Source organism: Phyllostomus discolor, chromosome 1 (assembly GCF_004126475.2).
Source record: "Phyllostomus discolor isolate MPI-MPIP mPhyDis1 chromosome 1, mPhyDis1.pri.v3, whole genome shotgun sequence".
Classification (NCBI taxonomy): Eukaryota; Metazoa; Chordata; class Mammalia; order Chiroptera; family Phyllostomidae; genus Phyllostomus; species Phyllostomus discolor.
Genome location: NC_040903.2, coordinates 101,277,410 through 101,294,323, shown reverse-complemented (window position 1 = coordinate 101,294,323; position 16,914 = coordinate 101,277,410). Strand labels below are relative to the sequence as shown.

General features: G+C 42.4%; 1 protein-coding gene across 10 annotated transcripts in view; it reads left to right on the top strand.

Moving 5' to 3' along the window:
• Window positions 1-16,914, top strand: part of AFF1 (AF4/FMR2 family member 1) — a 194,415-nt gene that overhangs the window by 166,433 nt on the left and 11,068 nt on the right. For all 10 annotated transcript variants that reach the window (XM_036026834.1, XM_036026852.1, XM_036026830.1 and 7 more), the window contains 5 exons: window positions 3,136-4,074; window positions 13,040-13,143; window positions 13,938-14,208; window positions 15,387-15,478; window positions 15,685-15,742. In XM_036026834.1, coding sequence (XP_035882727.1) covers window positions 3,136-4,074; window positions 13,040-13,143; window positions 13,938-14,208; window positions 15,387-15,478; window positions 15,685-15,742 — 1,464 coding nt within the window. The remainder of the gene's footprint in view (window positions 1-3,135; window positions 4,075-13,039; window positions 13,144-13,937; window positions 14,209-15,386; window positions 15,479-15,684; window positions 15,743-16,914) is intronic.

Sequence of the window (16,914 nt, the reverse complement as noted above, 5' to 3'; positions counted from 1 at the left end):
CAGACTTTCGGTGTTTGCTTTATAGAAGGGATCAAAATATAATCCTCAGCTTTTGAAAATATATGGGACACCTCACCTTTTTACTGTTTAAGTAAAAACAGTAAATTCAAGGGGAAGATGATTTTGTTCTCTGTTATTCAAGGATATGCTTAGTTTTCTAATCTGTTCATTGTCTATTTCTTTGGTAGTTAATGACTTTGGTTGATTGCCTATGAGGCTCTTAACCCTCCCACAACCCTAAAAGGTTGATAGCTTTTTTTTTTACCAGTAAAGAAAGTAGCAGCACTGAAGATTCAAACCCATAGCCCTTTAACTCTGAAGCCTTTTTATTTCTGCTATACCATGCTGCTTCTCTCCTTCCTTCTTTGCTACTCTTTTTTCTTTTAATTCTTGGATGCATACTCCCTCACAACTATGATATTTTACTAGAAAAGTAGGCATATATGGTACATAGCTCAAAGCTTTTTATACAAAAATCATAATTCATTCTAAAATATGTGAACTGTTGCCAATTTGAAAAATTAGGAAAGAGAAAGGGACATATGGTCAAACATTTATTAAAATGATTAATGAAAATATATCATATTTTTTCACTTCCAGTGTGCAATGTGTGAGTTACTGCAGCCCTGGCGGGTTGGGGACAGGGCATGGGGAAAGGCAGAGGGAGAAACAAAAGCTCAAATCTCGATCCTGTCCAGCACTTGCACACTTAAAATTCATTTTAAAATCTATTTGTAATCAGCCCCTTTATGTAAAAGTTTCCCCCATTCCAACAGTGAAATAATACCTGACCTTGAAAGAATTCTATCCATTTTACATCTTTATAGTACACAGGAAGGATTGCCCCTACCCCTTCCCCTCCATCTGGGCACACCAACTCAATTTGACTGTGCAATTGGGCCATATGCCTGCCTTCTGGACATTTTTAGGACTGCAGTGGAAGAAAATGTGTTTTATTTCTGTAACCAGGACGTTCCATTAGGGACTACTAAATGTATCTTACACTGTCCTGTTTTGGGAGAGAAAAGGCAAATAATATCTCTACCAGAATTAACCTTTCTCATTGGTTCCCACATACATACTTTTCTGTGTAGCATGTCAGTGGCTGGAGTGCAGTTGTACACGAAGCCCTGGCGAGGTGTAGCCATACCTTTCCCAGGAAAGGGTTTGGAGGGCCTGGTTCCTGACGTGATTGTCACGTGGTATCTCCCACTGCTTTGTCCCCAGTTAACCACTAGTATTACCACACCCTCAAGCTTTCTCAGGAAACAGTGTTTGACAGGTAGGTATTGTGTGCTAATCTTTTCTCCACCCTTAACAGTCATCCTGTCTTGTTAGAATATTGAATACAGTTTTAGATTACCCATGACAAAATTTTTGGCACGTAAGAGTGCTTTCTTTCTTCCCTTCCTCCCTGCTCTGAAAAATCAAAAGCGAGCCTGGGTGTGGAGCTGGTGTAGGTCAAGGGAACTGAGAAGGAGATGTGCTATTCTAAGCAGCAACATGGGGTGAACAGAAGAAAGCAGTTATATAGCCATCTTTCTGCTGAAGCATGGTCTCATCTGGTTCCTTAAAGTTCCTGTTAGTTCTATCCTGTTTCAATCATACTTAATTACCTTTTTTTCTGGCCTGAAAGCCTTTAAATTATATTCATATATCTTGTATGTATTAAGTTCACATACATTTTTAGAGTTGAATATTTGGGACATTTCACTTGGGAAAATTGTTAGCAATCTTCCCTGTAAAATGTTGTCCACCTACTGGAGTGACCTCCTTATCCATAATTGAATCAGTTAAATCCTGTGGGGAATATCTTTCAGCTAACTTTCTGGTGCATTGTGTATGTGCTTTAGTCATTACCATAAACTACCTGTCAGATGAAAGAAAAACAGCATGAATGAGGTGCTGCTCTTTAAAAAAGTGTACTCATTGATTACCCTATTAGACACTAATATTTTTATATGGCATATTTATGGGCACAGTCATACACCTATAGGAATGTTCAAGTAACTGTCTCAATGTATACCACTGGATGTGAGACCCAGCAGTGAAACTTGGAGATGCAAAGGTCTCATTCTGTTAATAAATCCTGACACCTAGTTGAAGAGAGAGAGAGTGGGATGCATCAACCATCAGTTAACAGCAAAGATTTAAACAACAGTTGAGGTAACAGGAGGTGTCAGGGACTTCTGTTTATTTGCCAAATCAGTTGCACAGGTAACCGTTATAATCTCATTGCTCTGAATTGTGTGCTTTGAAACCTGCCTGTGTGTCTTAGAAAAGTAGGGCCACTTCAGCTCACACTGCCTGTGACAAGAGACATAATGCTTGATTTTTAAAGAATTCAAATGGGACGATGCTCATCTAATGTGCCCTCACCTGATTCTTTTTATTAATGTGTTCAATTTGAAAATCAGTATCTATCTTAATATACTGAAAACTCTTTACAGGTAAGTGCTTATAATGTTTTTAACTAAATAAGAGAAATGCTATCTAGTCTGAAGAATGTAATTTTTAGTTGAAAAGTGTGTAAAGAAAAGGATAAAGCATGAAAACTATAGCTGATCACCAAGACTTAGTTTATTCATTAGCTTTCTTCTGAAAATCCTTGAAAAAGAATTCTTTTATTGCCTATTATTTTCTTTCTTTCTTTCTTTTTTTCATTTAAAAAATATTTATTGAGCATTGCTAGATGTTGTTTGCTTCCTATTATTTTCTGATAGAATATTTTTTGAGCCAAAATGTGTCAGTTGTGTTTATGTAACTTAATTACCATTAAAGCAAAATATTAATTGCGTTAATACTGTGATTACCATTAGAACAAAATATTTATGTTGCAAAGATTTCTCAGCAGGTCAGTGGTCTGCTTTGGTCAATACTTAATGGTCTATTGTTAGTCAATACCTACTAAAGCAAAACTCCTGTAGCACAACAAATTGAAAGATGGGTTTAAGAGTCAATTCTTATAGATTGTCACCTGTAATTTGAGGAGGATAAAAAGGACCTGATCTTAAGTGTGGAATAATTATGTCTCCCAGGACAGTACTGTAGGATTGGGTGAGTAACCAAGGGAAGAATTGGTTATTGTATTAACCTTTGGTCAGTTAGCACTTTTCTCTTTTTCCTTGTTTCTAGCCTGAACCTCCTACGACAAACAAATGGCAGCTAGACAACTGGCTGACCAAAGTCAGCCAGCCAGCAGTGCCACCAGAAGCCCTGGGGACCGCAGAACCACCACCTCAGCACCCAGATGAGAAGGGCAAGGGTGGTGATGGTAGCACCACTAGTCACGAGCACTCGGAATCCAAAGATCCTCCCCCCAAAGGCTCCGGCAGAGCCCCACGGGTCCCTCCTGAAGGCCATCACACTGGCAAGAGGAGCTGTCAGAAGTCCCCTGCCCAACAGGAGCTGCCACAGAGGCAGACTGTCGGAACCAAACAACCCAAAAACCCCATCAAGGCCTCTGCCCCAGCGGACTCTCGGGCCAGCTTGCAGGTAGAGAGTGAGCCGGGACCTCCCCATGGATCCAAGGACCAGCCTTCCAAAGAAAAGCCCAAGGTGAAGACGAAAGGGAGGCCCCGTGCTGGAGACGGCAGAGAGCCTAAGCCAGCCGTGCCAACCCCCAGTGAAAAGAAGAAGCACAGGGGTGGGCCCCCGGCCCCCTCAAAGGTGCTCTTGGGTCCTGAGCCCACAAATGACAATGTGGAGGACAGAAGCCCTGAGCATTTGGCCCTCGTTCCCCTGACTCAGAGCCAGGGTCCCACACACGACAGTGGCATTAGTGGCAGGACTAGTGGCTGTCGCCGGGCAGTGGTGGTGCAGGAGGACCGCAGGAAGGGCAAACTCCCGGTGCCTTTGAAAGACACCAAGCTGCTCTCCCCACTCAGGGACACTCCTCCCCCACAAAGCTTGATGGTGAAGATAACCCTCGACCTCCTCTCCTGGGTGCCCCAGCCACCTGGGAAGGGCAGCCACCAGAAGAAACCAGAGGACAAACAGCCATCGGCAGGGAAGAAACTGGATTCTGAGAAGAAAAGCTCAGACAACTCAAGCAAGTTGGCCAAAAAGAGAAAGGTAAGTAGGGGGCACTGGCCTTTCCCTATAGTGTAGCCTGTACCTGCTGTTGGCTTAGGGCTGCCTGTGCTTAGCCCTTGATTGCAGCCCTAAGTTGTCTTAGAAGAGGCTGGAAGTGTCTGTTTGGATTTGAGATAGGCTTTGCTCCTAAACCAGTTACTCCTTTGTTGCAGACTTGGGTGCTTCCCACTCTCCAGCCATGCATCACCACATGCCAGATGCCGTCAGCAGCCTCGCCCGTCTGGGGAAAGATGAGGCACTCCTAGAAAAGGATATCTTATTTTAGGATAATATAGCATTGGGGGGGTACATCTTTATTTATTCTAATAATATCAATATTTACTTCCTGGCTCATTTGATTTTTCTCTAGAAATTATAAACCTTACATGAATTGAAATGTTAATTAGTGTTCTGAGTTCCTGAATGCACTGCCCTACACTAAATTTTACTCCTGCAGGATGATGTTTCTGATACTGACCCTGCGTCAGGGCCACGTACCACCTCACTGAGTTGAACACCAGATTTAGAACCCGTGACCTCCACTATTGACTTCTGTTAATAGGCAGAAGTGTATTTTAAAAGGTTTTAGAGCTATTGTATTAAACTTATGGTTATAATATCTTGTTGACTCATATAGGTAGGAATGGTACATTGTTAAGTATTAAAAATCTGTCATTTTATTTATTACAATTTTTGGAAGTTTCACTTTAAAAAGGAACATAGTAAAAAAAAATCTCTCTGCATTACTTAGACCCTCAGTTACATGGACAAATTACTATTTTGGTCAGTCTCCTTTCTTCCTTTATTCTTAATCATTGAGCCCCTGATAGGGTGTTTTTGCTGTTTCTTGGTGAAAGATTGGTGAGTTTTTTCCCCAGTGACATTCCCAAGCCGACCTGCCTCAGATTCAGAGTGAGAGGCCCTGGAAGAGCCACCTATTTCCCGCTGAGGAGGAGTAAAAATTGTAACACTCTTATAATGACAGAAGAAACTTCTTAGTTGTAGAAGTTGAGCTAAGAATAACAAAGGACAAAAAGATCATGAAGTCTGCTGTCATGTCTGTGATGCCGCTGATTACTCCACTAGGTTAAAAATACAACATGACTTTAACAAATAGTAAGGGTGACTGTTTTCTGCAGAACCTTGTCGAAGGGGCCTTGAGGGCGTTGCTGCCGGGACTGCAGCAGGCCAGTGAGTGGGGTGGGGCCGAGTGCTCACTGGCCACGCTGTTCCAGCTGGAAGAGGGCACATTCTTCCTCTTGACAGAAAGCCATTAAAACAGTGTTTGTGTGTGAAAGGTGCAAAACCTCATGGAGAAAGTTATGGTGGCCCTGGCTTGGAAAAAGTTACCGACATTTAATGTACCTGAAAAGACTGCAAAAATAGATTCATTTACCTTCCTCTCCTGAGAGAGCTTTTTGTCACTTATCCCTCCATCTACCCTGTTCTTATCCTGTTCCCAACACTAATCTTCTGCGTGAGCTGGGGTGAGAAGTATTAGCTTCTAAAATGCTTCCTAACCAGGTGAAAATGTTAGAAATCAGAGGCTTCCCCAGACAGGTCTCAGCCTAGCCCATGCTCTCTGCAAATGTAGAAGCATGGCTTGCAGCTCCAGAAAGGGAACCTCAGCTCTCCCTGTTGAGTATGTGAACTCTGCCCTCCAGCAGCCATTCCCAGCCCTTGGCTAAACTCCACTGGGGCAGCTCATGTATCTTTCTGTTTGGAGTGTGGAGAAATAACCAGCCCCTCATCTCAGTCCGGTGGATGCTTTCTCCAAAGCCCTGGCAAGCAGCTGAGTACTCTGGCCCTGGGAATAGTCTCCCCCTTTGCTGAGGCATTGATGGAATCAGGGTAAGAACCAGCAGTTGCAAACCCTGGCTTGTCACTGCGGTCCCCTGAGGAGCCTGCAGTACTGATGGGAAGGAATGCACCCTGAAACCCCTCACCCCCATTGGTATTTTAAAACTCTTAGTCAATCCTAATGTCTCAGGGCCTGGGAACCCCTGCAGCAGAGCTTTACTATGGGGCCAGCATCATACAAAGCTAGTTCTTTGGGTAGAGAAATTCCTCCAGTGCTGTGTCTAGGCATCATCACCTAGGCAACCAGGAGTCCCTTGCTTTAATTACTGGGTTGGCCAAAAAGTTTGTTTGTTTCCATACAATGGTTCAGTAGCACTTGGTTGTCTTTCTTCATTCGAAATAATTTTGTTAGACTGTATTCTGACAGCTGTCATATCAGTGTGCATTTTAAAAAAACTTATACCAAAATTGGTAAATTTCTGTGTGGCCATTTAAATATTGAAGATGGAAGAAAATATGCAACATTTTTGCTCTGTTATACTTCATTATTTTAAGAGAGGTAAAAACACAACTGAAACGCAAAGATTTGTGCAGTATATGGAAAAGGTGCTGTGACTGATCGAATGTGTCAGAAGTGGTTTGTGAACTTTTACTGGAGATTTCTCATTGGACAATGTTCCATGGTCAGGTAGACCAGTCGATAGTGATCAAATCGAGACATTAATTGAGAACAATCAGCATTATACCACTTGGGAGATGGCCAACGTATTCACAATATCCAAATCAATAACGTTATCAGTGAAAATGAAAACTGTGTTTTTGTTTTACCAAAAAAACTAAATGGATTTTTGACTAACCCAATATGTCATTAGTTAAAAATGTTACTTAGAAGCTTTCAGATAAATATAAAAATCAGCTACTGTATACCTGTTTTATGATCAGAGGATCATGTGTCATTTGTTTTTACTTCCTACTGGGCTCCAGGTATAGTGTTGAACATGATTAACCTTAGACCCTTCCCTGTGTGGGGTGGGCTCCCCCTTCCTGTCAGGACACTGAACCCTCTGGCTGGGGCAGCCCAGCCTGTGGGCCTGGGAGCTGCCGCAGAGGCAGGGCTGTCCTCTTTGTAAGTTTGGGCGTTTCCCCCTACCTGGGTAGTAGAGACTGGTGTGTGTTCTTTATTTTAAGTGTGATCACTAGAGAAAGCCCTCTGAGAGTGTAGTGAGAGTAGTTGAAGAATGTGCCTGATCTTTGACATTAGTAGAATTTAGCGTTTTTATCTAAAGACCCATTAGTATCTGCTCCTCTCCTGGCATAAAATTTAGCAAACATTTTCAGAGGGTAAACAGATCCTTAAAGCCATTTTAGATTTAAAAGTGTGAGAAGATGATCATAAAGAGTTAAAGGTGATTATAGCTGTCATGAAGCCATCAGATGTGGCACCTATAGAAATATATATATATGTGTGTATATATGTGTGTGTATACACACACACACACACACACACACACACAGCCCTGTCTGGGTAGCTCAGTTGGCTAGGGCATCGTGTAGTATGCCAAGATTGTGGGTTCGATCCCTGGTCAGGGCATGTACAAGAATCAACTAATGAAGGCATAAAGAAGTGGAACAAAAAACTGATGTCTGTCTGTGTCTATCTCTCCCCCCTTCCTCCCTCCCTCCCTCCCTTCCTTTTTCTCTAAAATCAATTAAAAAAATTAAAAGAAATATATATATATACACACACACATGAATATGTATATAATTGTAGTACTTTAATGGAGTGGGTAGGGAACAATTCATGAGGAAAAGTGGAGAAAATCGTGAGGGTTAGTAGGCATGAACACACATAGTGCTCTATACATAAACTACAGAAGTTCATCCTGATTATAGTTTAGAATTTAAAGTACAACGTATTTTTTCCTTTTAAATAATTTTTATACCAAGATTATGTTTTCTAGATTTGAAAGAAAAATTGAAGTTGAGAAGGACAATATAACATGCAGTCAGGCCAGTGCAACTGGAAGTATTCTACAAATGTGCACGGTGTGCGTACGGCTCTAGGTGTGCGCTTAGCATGGATCCGGCACTTTTATAACTCATAGCTCATTTAATCCAATCATTTTATAAATTGCCTTTCCAAAAAATGCTATACTGTTTTAATAGTCATTTCTATAACAGGACAAGGAGGTACATTCATTCAAGTCTTTTCCTTTTTCTAAATAATCACTTTACTAACCAAGAAGGTTTGACAGTATTGGGAACAAATTTCAGTGCCGTTGTTTCTGTGTGTTTTGAGGCATGAGAAGGGGAAGTTACGGGATGTGGTAGTGAAATGTGTATTTTTACTGCTTGACGATGGTTGTTGGCTCAGTCCTTCTCTTCTATACAAGGTTTGACTGTCTTTTCTTGGATTTTTCTCCAGATAACATTCTCAGTTATTATCTTTGAAAATCAAGGGTTTGAAAAGTCAGTCATAATTTCCTGAAGCTACTTGAATCTAATTTCTTCATGCTTGTTAGTTACTCTAAGAACATTGTAAGCATATGCCTGTTAAGACTGTTTTAAGACATGCCTGTCTATTCTCTCACCTTAAAGAGGAGAAGAAAGTAGATTAATTTTCCTTTCCTCTAGAACTTATCCCAGTGAATATATCCTGTCTTCTCAATGAGTCCTGCCCTCCTTCTTGGTGCTGACTTGGACTCGGCATCTGCTGTGTCATCTTCTTATCGAACCTCCTGCAGAGGCGCATCCTGGAGAAGTGCCTGAAGGCCTGTCCCCACAGGCCGCTTCTCTCCACTTCCTTTGCTTTCATGCTACCAAGCTCCTTCGCTTGCCTGTGGGAGAAAATGGCAGTCTTAGAATTTAAGTGCCGAAACCTGATCGGTCAATTGTTCAGCCGCTGCCTGATGTGGATGAGATCTAAGAGGCTCAAACATCACTCAGCTGCTTAGTAAAAGATTTGGAGTTCAGGTATCCTCCCAGTTATTTTCTTTCACAAGTGTCTAGTGGGGGAAGGTACCTTGGAGGGTCACAAGGTCATAATTCCAGACCATTATACTGATTCTGGCAGCTACAATGTCATCCCTAGCTCAATCCCTCTGTTGCCCACACCCTGGTACTCCCTCCCCCGCCCACTCCCACACTCCTTCTCCACTTTCTGTTGCAGATGCTCCTCACCTCTCTCCATCACAGCCAAGTTCCCAGTACACTATCCTAACACCTGTTAGAAACACTACAGCCTAAAATGAGTGTCAGTTCTGAAAAACTCGCCTTCATTTCCCTGCCTCAATACAGGTAGTACCTAGATGGTGAGCCAGGTGTGGGACAGGCTGCAGGCTGCCTGGCAGCGGTCTCTCCCAGAAACCACCTTGTTCTACCGCAGTCCCAGCTCTTCCTTTTATGGACTTTATTCTTACCCTTTGCTCTACTCTGTGGGTGGGGCATGTTTGGCAGATAATGCAGGGCTGCCTGACCCAACAGGTTAAGAAAAGCAAACAAGTCAGTTAGGACCAGGTCGGCTGCCAGCGGCCTCCTTTTGTTGTAGGTGCAAGCGCCACTGAGACACTCACCCTCCTGGGGAAGGTACCTTCCGACTCCCAGACCTCAGACAGGGCTCCCTGAAGTGGGGGATGAGCCACAGGGCAGAGGAGATGTCTTTTTCCTCTTTAAGAGAAGAAGTACCTTACTCTCGTCTCATTTTCAAATGGCTCGTTGATCTAGAAAAATCTCAAAGACTCCTTGCCTCCTGTTTTCCAGTCTGGAAATTCAAGTCTGCATTTCCTGCCACCCAGTATTGCAAGGCTCTCTCTTCCTAAAACCATCCAGGGACCTCAGCCGTGCCTTCAGCTGCTGAACTTCATTTCCGTGCCAGTTAACAAATACTTACTAACTTCCTGTTCTGGGGAAGCTGCTGTGACTGTTCCAGATGGAAGATGACAGGGTTCCAAGTGCACGGTGTACAGAAATACTAACCTCAAGCCCATGGGCTTGAACTCGGTCAAGTGAGCAAAGTGAACAGAAGAGGATTTTTGCTTTAGTTGGTTTAATGGCTTACTTTCTACCAGCTTACTGTATATCATCAGCTTCTAAGTTGCTACATGTCAACATAAAGCACATTATTCTAGTAAGTGCCAACAGTTCTAATGCTAGCCTTGAAATCAGTATTTACTGACTTCTTGTGTTTTGGCTGTTCTTGGAGTCACTGACTGGCACAAGCCAGGGTTACAACAACCAGTTTGTGACGAATGACTCACTATGAGTCTTATTTTCATATGTGGTTTAGAAGGTCTGCCACTTTGATTTACAGTCATAATTAGCAAGTCCTAAGCAGCATGAAAATACACAAACAAGTTAATGCTCATTCCACCCCTGGGGTCTGGTATTTTCTTAAGGAAGTAACCTTGTGGACAGTTTATGCTTAGTTTTTCCTCAGGAACTTATGTATCATTACGTGCCTAGCAATACCTTCCATTGCAAAAAGTGTGATTTACTAACTGCCTCATATACAGTGTCTGGGTATTTTAGCAAATTCTGAGGCTTTTCCCAAAGGTAAGTTTTCCATCTTCTTGCACTGCTTGCTGGGCCAGCCTCACAGCCTTCAATCTGAAACTCACTAGGCCCACTGTTGGCAGAGCCCCTGGGACACAGTAGGTTAAGTGATGAGGAGGGTGCCCCCGGTAGTGGGGTCCTCTCTTGACCCAGTCATTTCCAATTGATTTTTTTTTTCTCTGCCAACACCGACTGACTCCCAGGTGTCACCAGGATGGATTGCTGGGGGTGGCCTGCAGGCATGTGTTTCTGAATGGTGCTTCAGGACTCTGTTCCCACCGGCTGAAAGCCACTGGAGGAACGGCAGGTGACAGTTCCTGGTGTGTTTCAGTTGGGCCTTCAGGTTGTGCTTATTTACGTCACATTTTACCTCCTTGTTAGGTCTCTTGAGATACTTCTTCAGTCTTCTGTAATGAGTGGTCATGTTTTTGAGGAACTGATTCGTTTCTTACCTCCCCTGTGCATTGTATAGCTCCTTCTTACGTTGGCAGGTTGGGAGTTCAGAGCCCAGTTTGCAGACCTCCTCTAGCAGAGTGCGGAGAGCAGCGCTGTCTGTGAGAAATAAAGTGTGAGCCACATATATAATTTAGTTTTCCAGCAACCACATTAAATATATAAAAAATATAAAAAGAAAACCAGTTAAATAATTTTAATAATTTATTTTAGCTAATATCTAAAATATTGCTTTAATGTTTAATCAAAATAAAAATCACATTTTCCTTTTTTGTGCTAAGTCTTTGACGTCACTTGTCACTTGGGACGAGCCACGTCCAAGCACTCACTTAGCGAGGCGGCCAAGCGAGGGCGCAGGACAGTGCAGAGCTGAAGTCCTCTTGAGGCACAAGCCTTCCTCCTACTTAATGTTCTTGCCATGTGCACACCAAGAGATTAAAAACAAGTATCTTTATAAACCACCTGAAATGGTCCATTCTGAGGCAAGAAATGAAATGTTTTTCCCTAGAAGCTGATGAAGGGCTGACCGGAAATGCATACTCTGGTACTTCCCAAGTATGGAATGCAAGGAGGAGGGCATGTTTTCTCCATTTGCCTTTCTTTTGAGCAGGGCCAGACTGCTATTAGTAACTGGGCAGAGCTTAGGCCTATACATCTTAATTTAGTCATTTTTCTTGGAGATGTTCAGGGAACAAAAGAGAGACAGTGGTGGAAACTGGGGCCTCCTACAAGCAGTTTGAAAAATGTGTTTTCCTTTAAGGCTTTAAGGGAGGACTTCAGGCTTTTAAGGGATTGTCCTAGATTGACGGATGGTGTCCCAGATTTGTATCTCAGAACTGGCAGTTGGAGGAGTTTAATTCTAAATGTGCATCAGAATTAATTGAAGGACTCCCACCAGTCCTTTCATTGTCACGTGCTGGAGAGGCACGTTCTCCCCAGGGGGTGGGGCTGCGCCCAGACCAGTGGGGAAGGAGGCCACCATGCAGTCGCTGGGTCGGCGTGGTGAACTTTTTGTAAACTTGGTGTGCATGCTGACAGGTGAGCACAGGAACGTGAAAAACTTACACCATGAAGAATTCTTTGTTCTCTTAATGATTTTTTGTATTTATCTCGTACTTTAGTTGGTTTAAAAGGGATGTTTTGAGGCACTTAACTCCTATAGAATTAAATATCCCATCTCACTGAAATCATATTTGCAATTCTTCATTTTCTATCAAATGTCTTAAAAAATAAAAACATGAGTCTATATGTATGGAGAAAAATAAATAGACAATACTTTTTTAAAAACGGTATCATTGGAGGAAAAAGTTCACCGGAATCCCAGAGCAACTATTCATATTTTGTTGTGTCTTTCTGCACCTATCTCTAAACCATCTAGACTGATGATTTTGTAGGCTGTTTTGTTTTTAACAATGTACTTGTGTTTTCATTAGAAGAAAAGCTGAGCCCCCTGACTGGTGTAGCTCAGTGGGTTGGGTGTCATCCTGCAGACCAAAGTGTTGCCGGTTCAATTCCTGGTCAGGGCACATGTCTGGATTATGGGCCAGGTCCCCAGTTGGGGGCATGCAAGAGGCGACCAGTTAATGTTTCTCTCTCACATTGAAGTTTTTCTCCCTCTCTTTCTCCCTCCCTTCCCCTTTCTCTAAAAATAAATAAATAAAATCTTAAGAAAGAAAGGGAGGGAGGAAAGGGCGAGCTTTAAATACTTCATTCCTAATTTTACATGACCAATAAATTAATGGGTATAAATGGATGGTTCTTTTGAAAGCAGCAGGGGAACCTTAACCATAAAATCATCTGTTGTTACTTGATGTGAGTATGCATGTTTTATTATTTTATATTTAGAAAAACACATGATGTGTTGAAGTCTACTACTTATTCTTCTGTTGTAACCTATTTAGACATCCTCCCTCTCCTGGATATAAAGGATAGTCCTTCCTCATGCAACACTCGGTCTGCACAGAGATCACAGCAAATCCAGATTCCTGCCTCCCTTGCCCCAAACATGTTCACATAGTGCAGGGACTTAGAAGGTTGTGTGTGTATAAATAGGTGTCTCCAAAAGTCTAATTCTCCTTGCGTTTGCCATGTATCTTTTTTTTCTTACTTTGCCTACACAATTGTGTTGGTAACTATTGTATTTGTTATACTACAATTATAGGGTGAAGCAGAAAGAGATCATGAGAGCAAGAAAGTCAGACTGGAGAAAGACACTAAATCGCAGTCATCATCTTCATCTTCCCACAAAGAATCTTCTAAAACAAAGTGAGTACAGAGATTAGGAACAGCCTTGAAAGGTGATCAAGTCTTCCTGGGTCTTGACATGGCGCAATGTTTTCTGCCATAGAATGAGTGGATCAATGAACTTGATCTGACTCATTTTGATGATGTGGTAATTTTTTCATTTTGGTTTCATCCATAAGGACCTTAGAGAGATTAACAGGTTATTTGGCAACAAACTTGGATTTATCAAAAGTGTTTAATAATGGAAAATCTCCTAAAAACCTGGAATTAATTTCTTTCTAAAGGAATTTTTTACATGAAAATAAGAAAGGTGCCATTATTGTCCCTGCTTTGCAGAATTGGAAACCAAGGCACAAAGAGAGGCAACAGCTTGTCCAAAGTCACAAAAAGTAACTGCTACTTTCTCTGATTTGTTTAAGAAATTGCTTCATAAAATGACATGGCAAAACCAAGTGCACAGTGTCACCATGTGGGGGGTCTGACAGAAGGGAGTCAGAGGGAAAGGTGCCTGCCTGTCAGAGGAGGGGCAAGTTGGGGAGTGGCTATGCAGGCTGACTGGGTTCAGAAAAGTTAAGACCCCTGGCAGACTCAGCAAGCTTAGACACAAATCACAGAGCTTTATCTATTACTCATCAGTTGGACTTGATTCTTCAAAGGCGTCAGAAAGTCCCTAGAATTTGGCCTTTCTATAGATACGGACTACACACTTTCTGACATTTTAGTTTTTCTCAGCCATTGTGTCCTTTTAATTAGACAACTAAGTTACAAGGTTCATGTTCTATTTTAACTTAGTTTTGTATGATGTTTCATTCCAGAACACCCAGGCCCTCCTCTGAGCCCTCAAAGAAGGAAATGCTTCCCCCCACACTTGTGTCATCGTCGTCGTCCACCTCCTCCTCTTCTTCATCCTCATCCTCCCAGAAGCCAGCTAAGCCTGCACAAAAGAGGCCAAGGCGGGAAGCACACCCCTGTGGCCAGGACCCTCCCAAAAGTGCCAGTAATACCAAGGACAACCATAAGGACTCTCCTGCCCCCAGGCGCAGAAAAACAGAGGGGAAGGGCTCTGGAAGCTCTACAGAACACAAAGTAAGTAGGGGAAGCTGCAGTTGCATGAAATGGGATATATTGATATATCTTTAAGTTTCCAAACTGGGTAAGTTCCTAATGACACTTCAGAACTATTCACCACTTTTATTAAGGCAATAATTGTTTGTGTTTAAAGCTGACTCTTTAGAGAGAGAGAGAGTAAAAAGTAGTTAATAGTATATGAACATTTAGGTGTCAGCTTATTCCTAAAGTGATTCAAAAGTGAAATATCAGCCCTGGCCGGGTAGCTCACTTGCTTGGAGCATCGTCCCGATATGCAGGAGTTGCGGGTTTGATCTCCAGTCAGGACACATGCGAGAAACAACCAGTGAAAGCATCAATAAGTGAAATAGCAAATTTCTCTCCCTCTCCCTCTCTCTCTCTCTCTCTCTCTCTCTCTCTCTCCCCCCCCCTCTTTCCCCACTACACCCCTTCTTCTCTCTATCTAAAAATCAGGTGTTTTGAAAAGAAGTGAAATGATCAGAATAGATGTTTTGTGTTAATTTTCTATCAGATGTTTTATAGTAAGAAATGGCTACCCTGGCTAGTTCTTGGTTTGCATATTTGATCTCAGATACTTCCGTTATTGATGGTAATGGCAAAACACTATCCACTTTTCTCAAATACATGTTCTTCTTCCTGTTAACCAGGGTGTAGGTGTATTTGGTGTGCATGTGTATTGGCTAAAAGAAGGTGTTACATAGGGTTTTGTTTATTCTCTGTTTTCATGGACAGTTTTGTCTTACATCTCTCTGAGTCCCTAGTATAGTCAGAACCTATGATTTCAGTTAAATCTAGCTGGGAAAGTACTTGACAGAACTAAATTGTGCAGTGTTTGATTTCCTTTTTTTAAAACTACTTTGGGCTATTTTAAAGGGGTGGTATACATAGGTTAATGACCTTAAATGTTAGAATGTGATCTTTTTTTTTTAAGGAATCTTTTTTTTAAAGATGTATTTATTTTATATTTAGAGAGAGGGGTAGGGAAGGAGAGAGAGAAACATCAATGTGTGGTTGGTTGCCTCTTGAGGGCTCCCCTACTGGGCACCTGGCCCTCAACCCAGGCATGTGCCCTGACTGGGAATCGAACCAGCAACCCTTTGGTTCGCAGTCCGTGCTCAATCCACTGAGCCACACCAGCCAGGTCGGAGTGTGATCTTTATAATGATTTTTTAAAGGGATCTTCTGGAGATACTGCAAATCCTTTTCCAGTGCCTTCTTTGCCGAATGGTAACTCAAAACCAGGGAAGCCTCAAGTGAAGTTTGACAGGTAAGATTCCAGATGCTTCTTATCCTTTATTTGCCCATTTCTTCTTCCTCCTCCACTCCTCCTCATTTCCTTTCCCCTTCTTTTCTTCCTCCTTTGCCCTCTGTCCACTCCCATCCTTTTTCACTCTCTCGGTCTTCTTCAGTCATCCCATTCCAGCCTACAATTTCAGGTTCCTATGGCCCCCCTGATCTTCTCTTCTTTTTCAGACAAGCAGATCTTCACATGAAGGAGGCAAAAAAGTTGAAGCAAAGAGCAGAGTTAATGGTCAGTCTTGGTCCTTTATCCCTTTGGTAGAATGTTTTCTGACAGAATATTTGTAATCTCATTCCGATGTATTCCATATCACTAACTACAGTGGGAGGGGGTGCTGGCATTGGCCATAGTGGAAGCAAGATTGGCAGGATCTTAATGGGTGAGGGATAAGGGATTCTTAGTGAATTTATTTTCTTTGACTCCATTAATGATCATGAACAAATACACAGAGTACCTTGTCACAAGTTTTATGTCTAACTGAATGAAAGTTGATGTACCTGGTAGTGTTTCATTTAATACATGAGTGCTTCCTTGTGCCACTGAAATCAATTCTTTGGATATAAAAAATGAGTGCTACTATTGGAAGTCCATCTATTTGTGTTCACCCTGAAATGTTTTAAAAGGTGAGGAGCCTATTTGCATTCCAAAATTATCTTAAAGCCTTTGAGAGGTTAGCCCAAGGGGACAGCAGACCAACGCCATCAGAGGGGATTTTCAGATGAAGGTGATGATTGCACTGTTGGTAAATGTGCTTTAAAAGTGTGAACTTGCTACCTGGTGGACTTTCTGGAAGTTGGTGGTTTTGTTCTTAATTGCATACATATTTAAATATGCTTTTATATCTCCACTGCACGGTAATTAGTAATGTTTGCCCTTTGTCATAATTAAGCATTTAAACTTAATATATTCCCCAAACCCAAACCCCGACAAACACCTTACATTGAACTTTGCACCACAGGAGAGGAGTGCGGGTCACCGTTGTTCCTTCACACACATACCTGAGCGCAAGCTCTAGGGGCCCACAGGGAGCCGAATCGGAGCGTCCGCAGCGGCCTTCAGGGCTGTGTGGCCCGGCACTCGCAGCCCCAGTCTGTAGACCGGCATCTGTTCTCAGGCTAGAGAGGGCTGGACTGAGACCCTGGGATCCAGTCCATGTTTGTTGGGACAAAATGTTGGAAGATGCTATAAGGGGGTCAAAGACAAGCCTCTGTAAGCCTAAAGAGACCCTGGGCCAGGGTGACCTGAGTCAAGTTGAGAGGATTTAGACCATGCCCAGCAGTGGCAGTTTTTCTGTCTTCTTCCCCCCAACTTTCCAAGGTTGTTGCTAGCAGTATATAAATCTTCTGAGTTTTGAAAAAGAATAGTTGGTATTTTTGTCAGCCAGTTTTCTAAAACTTGCCTTG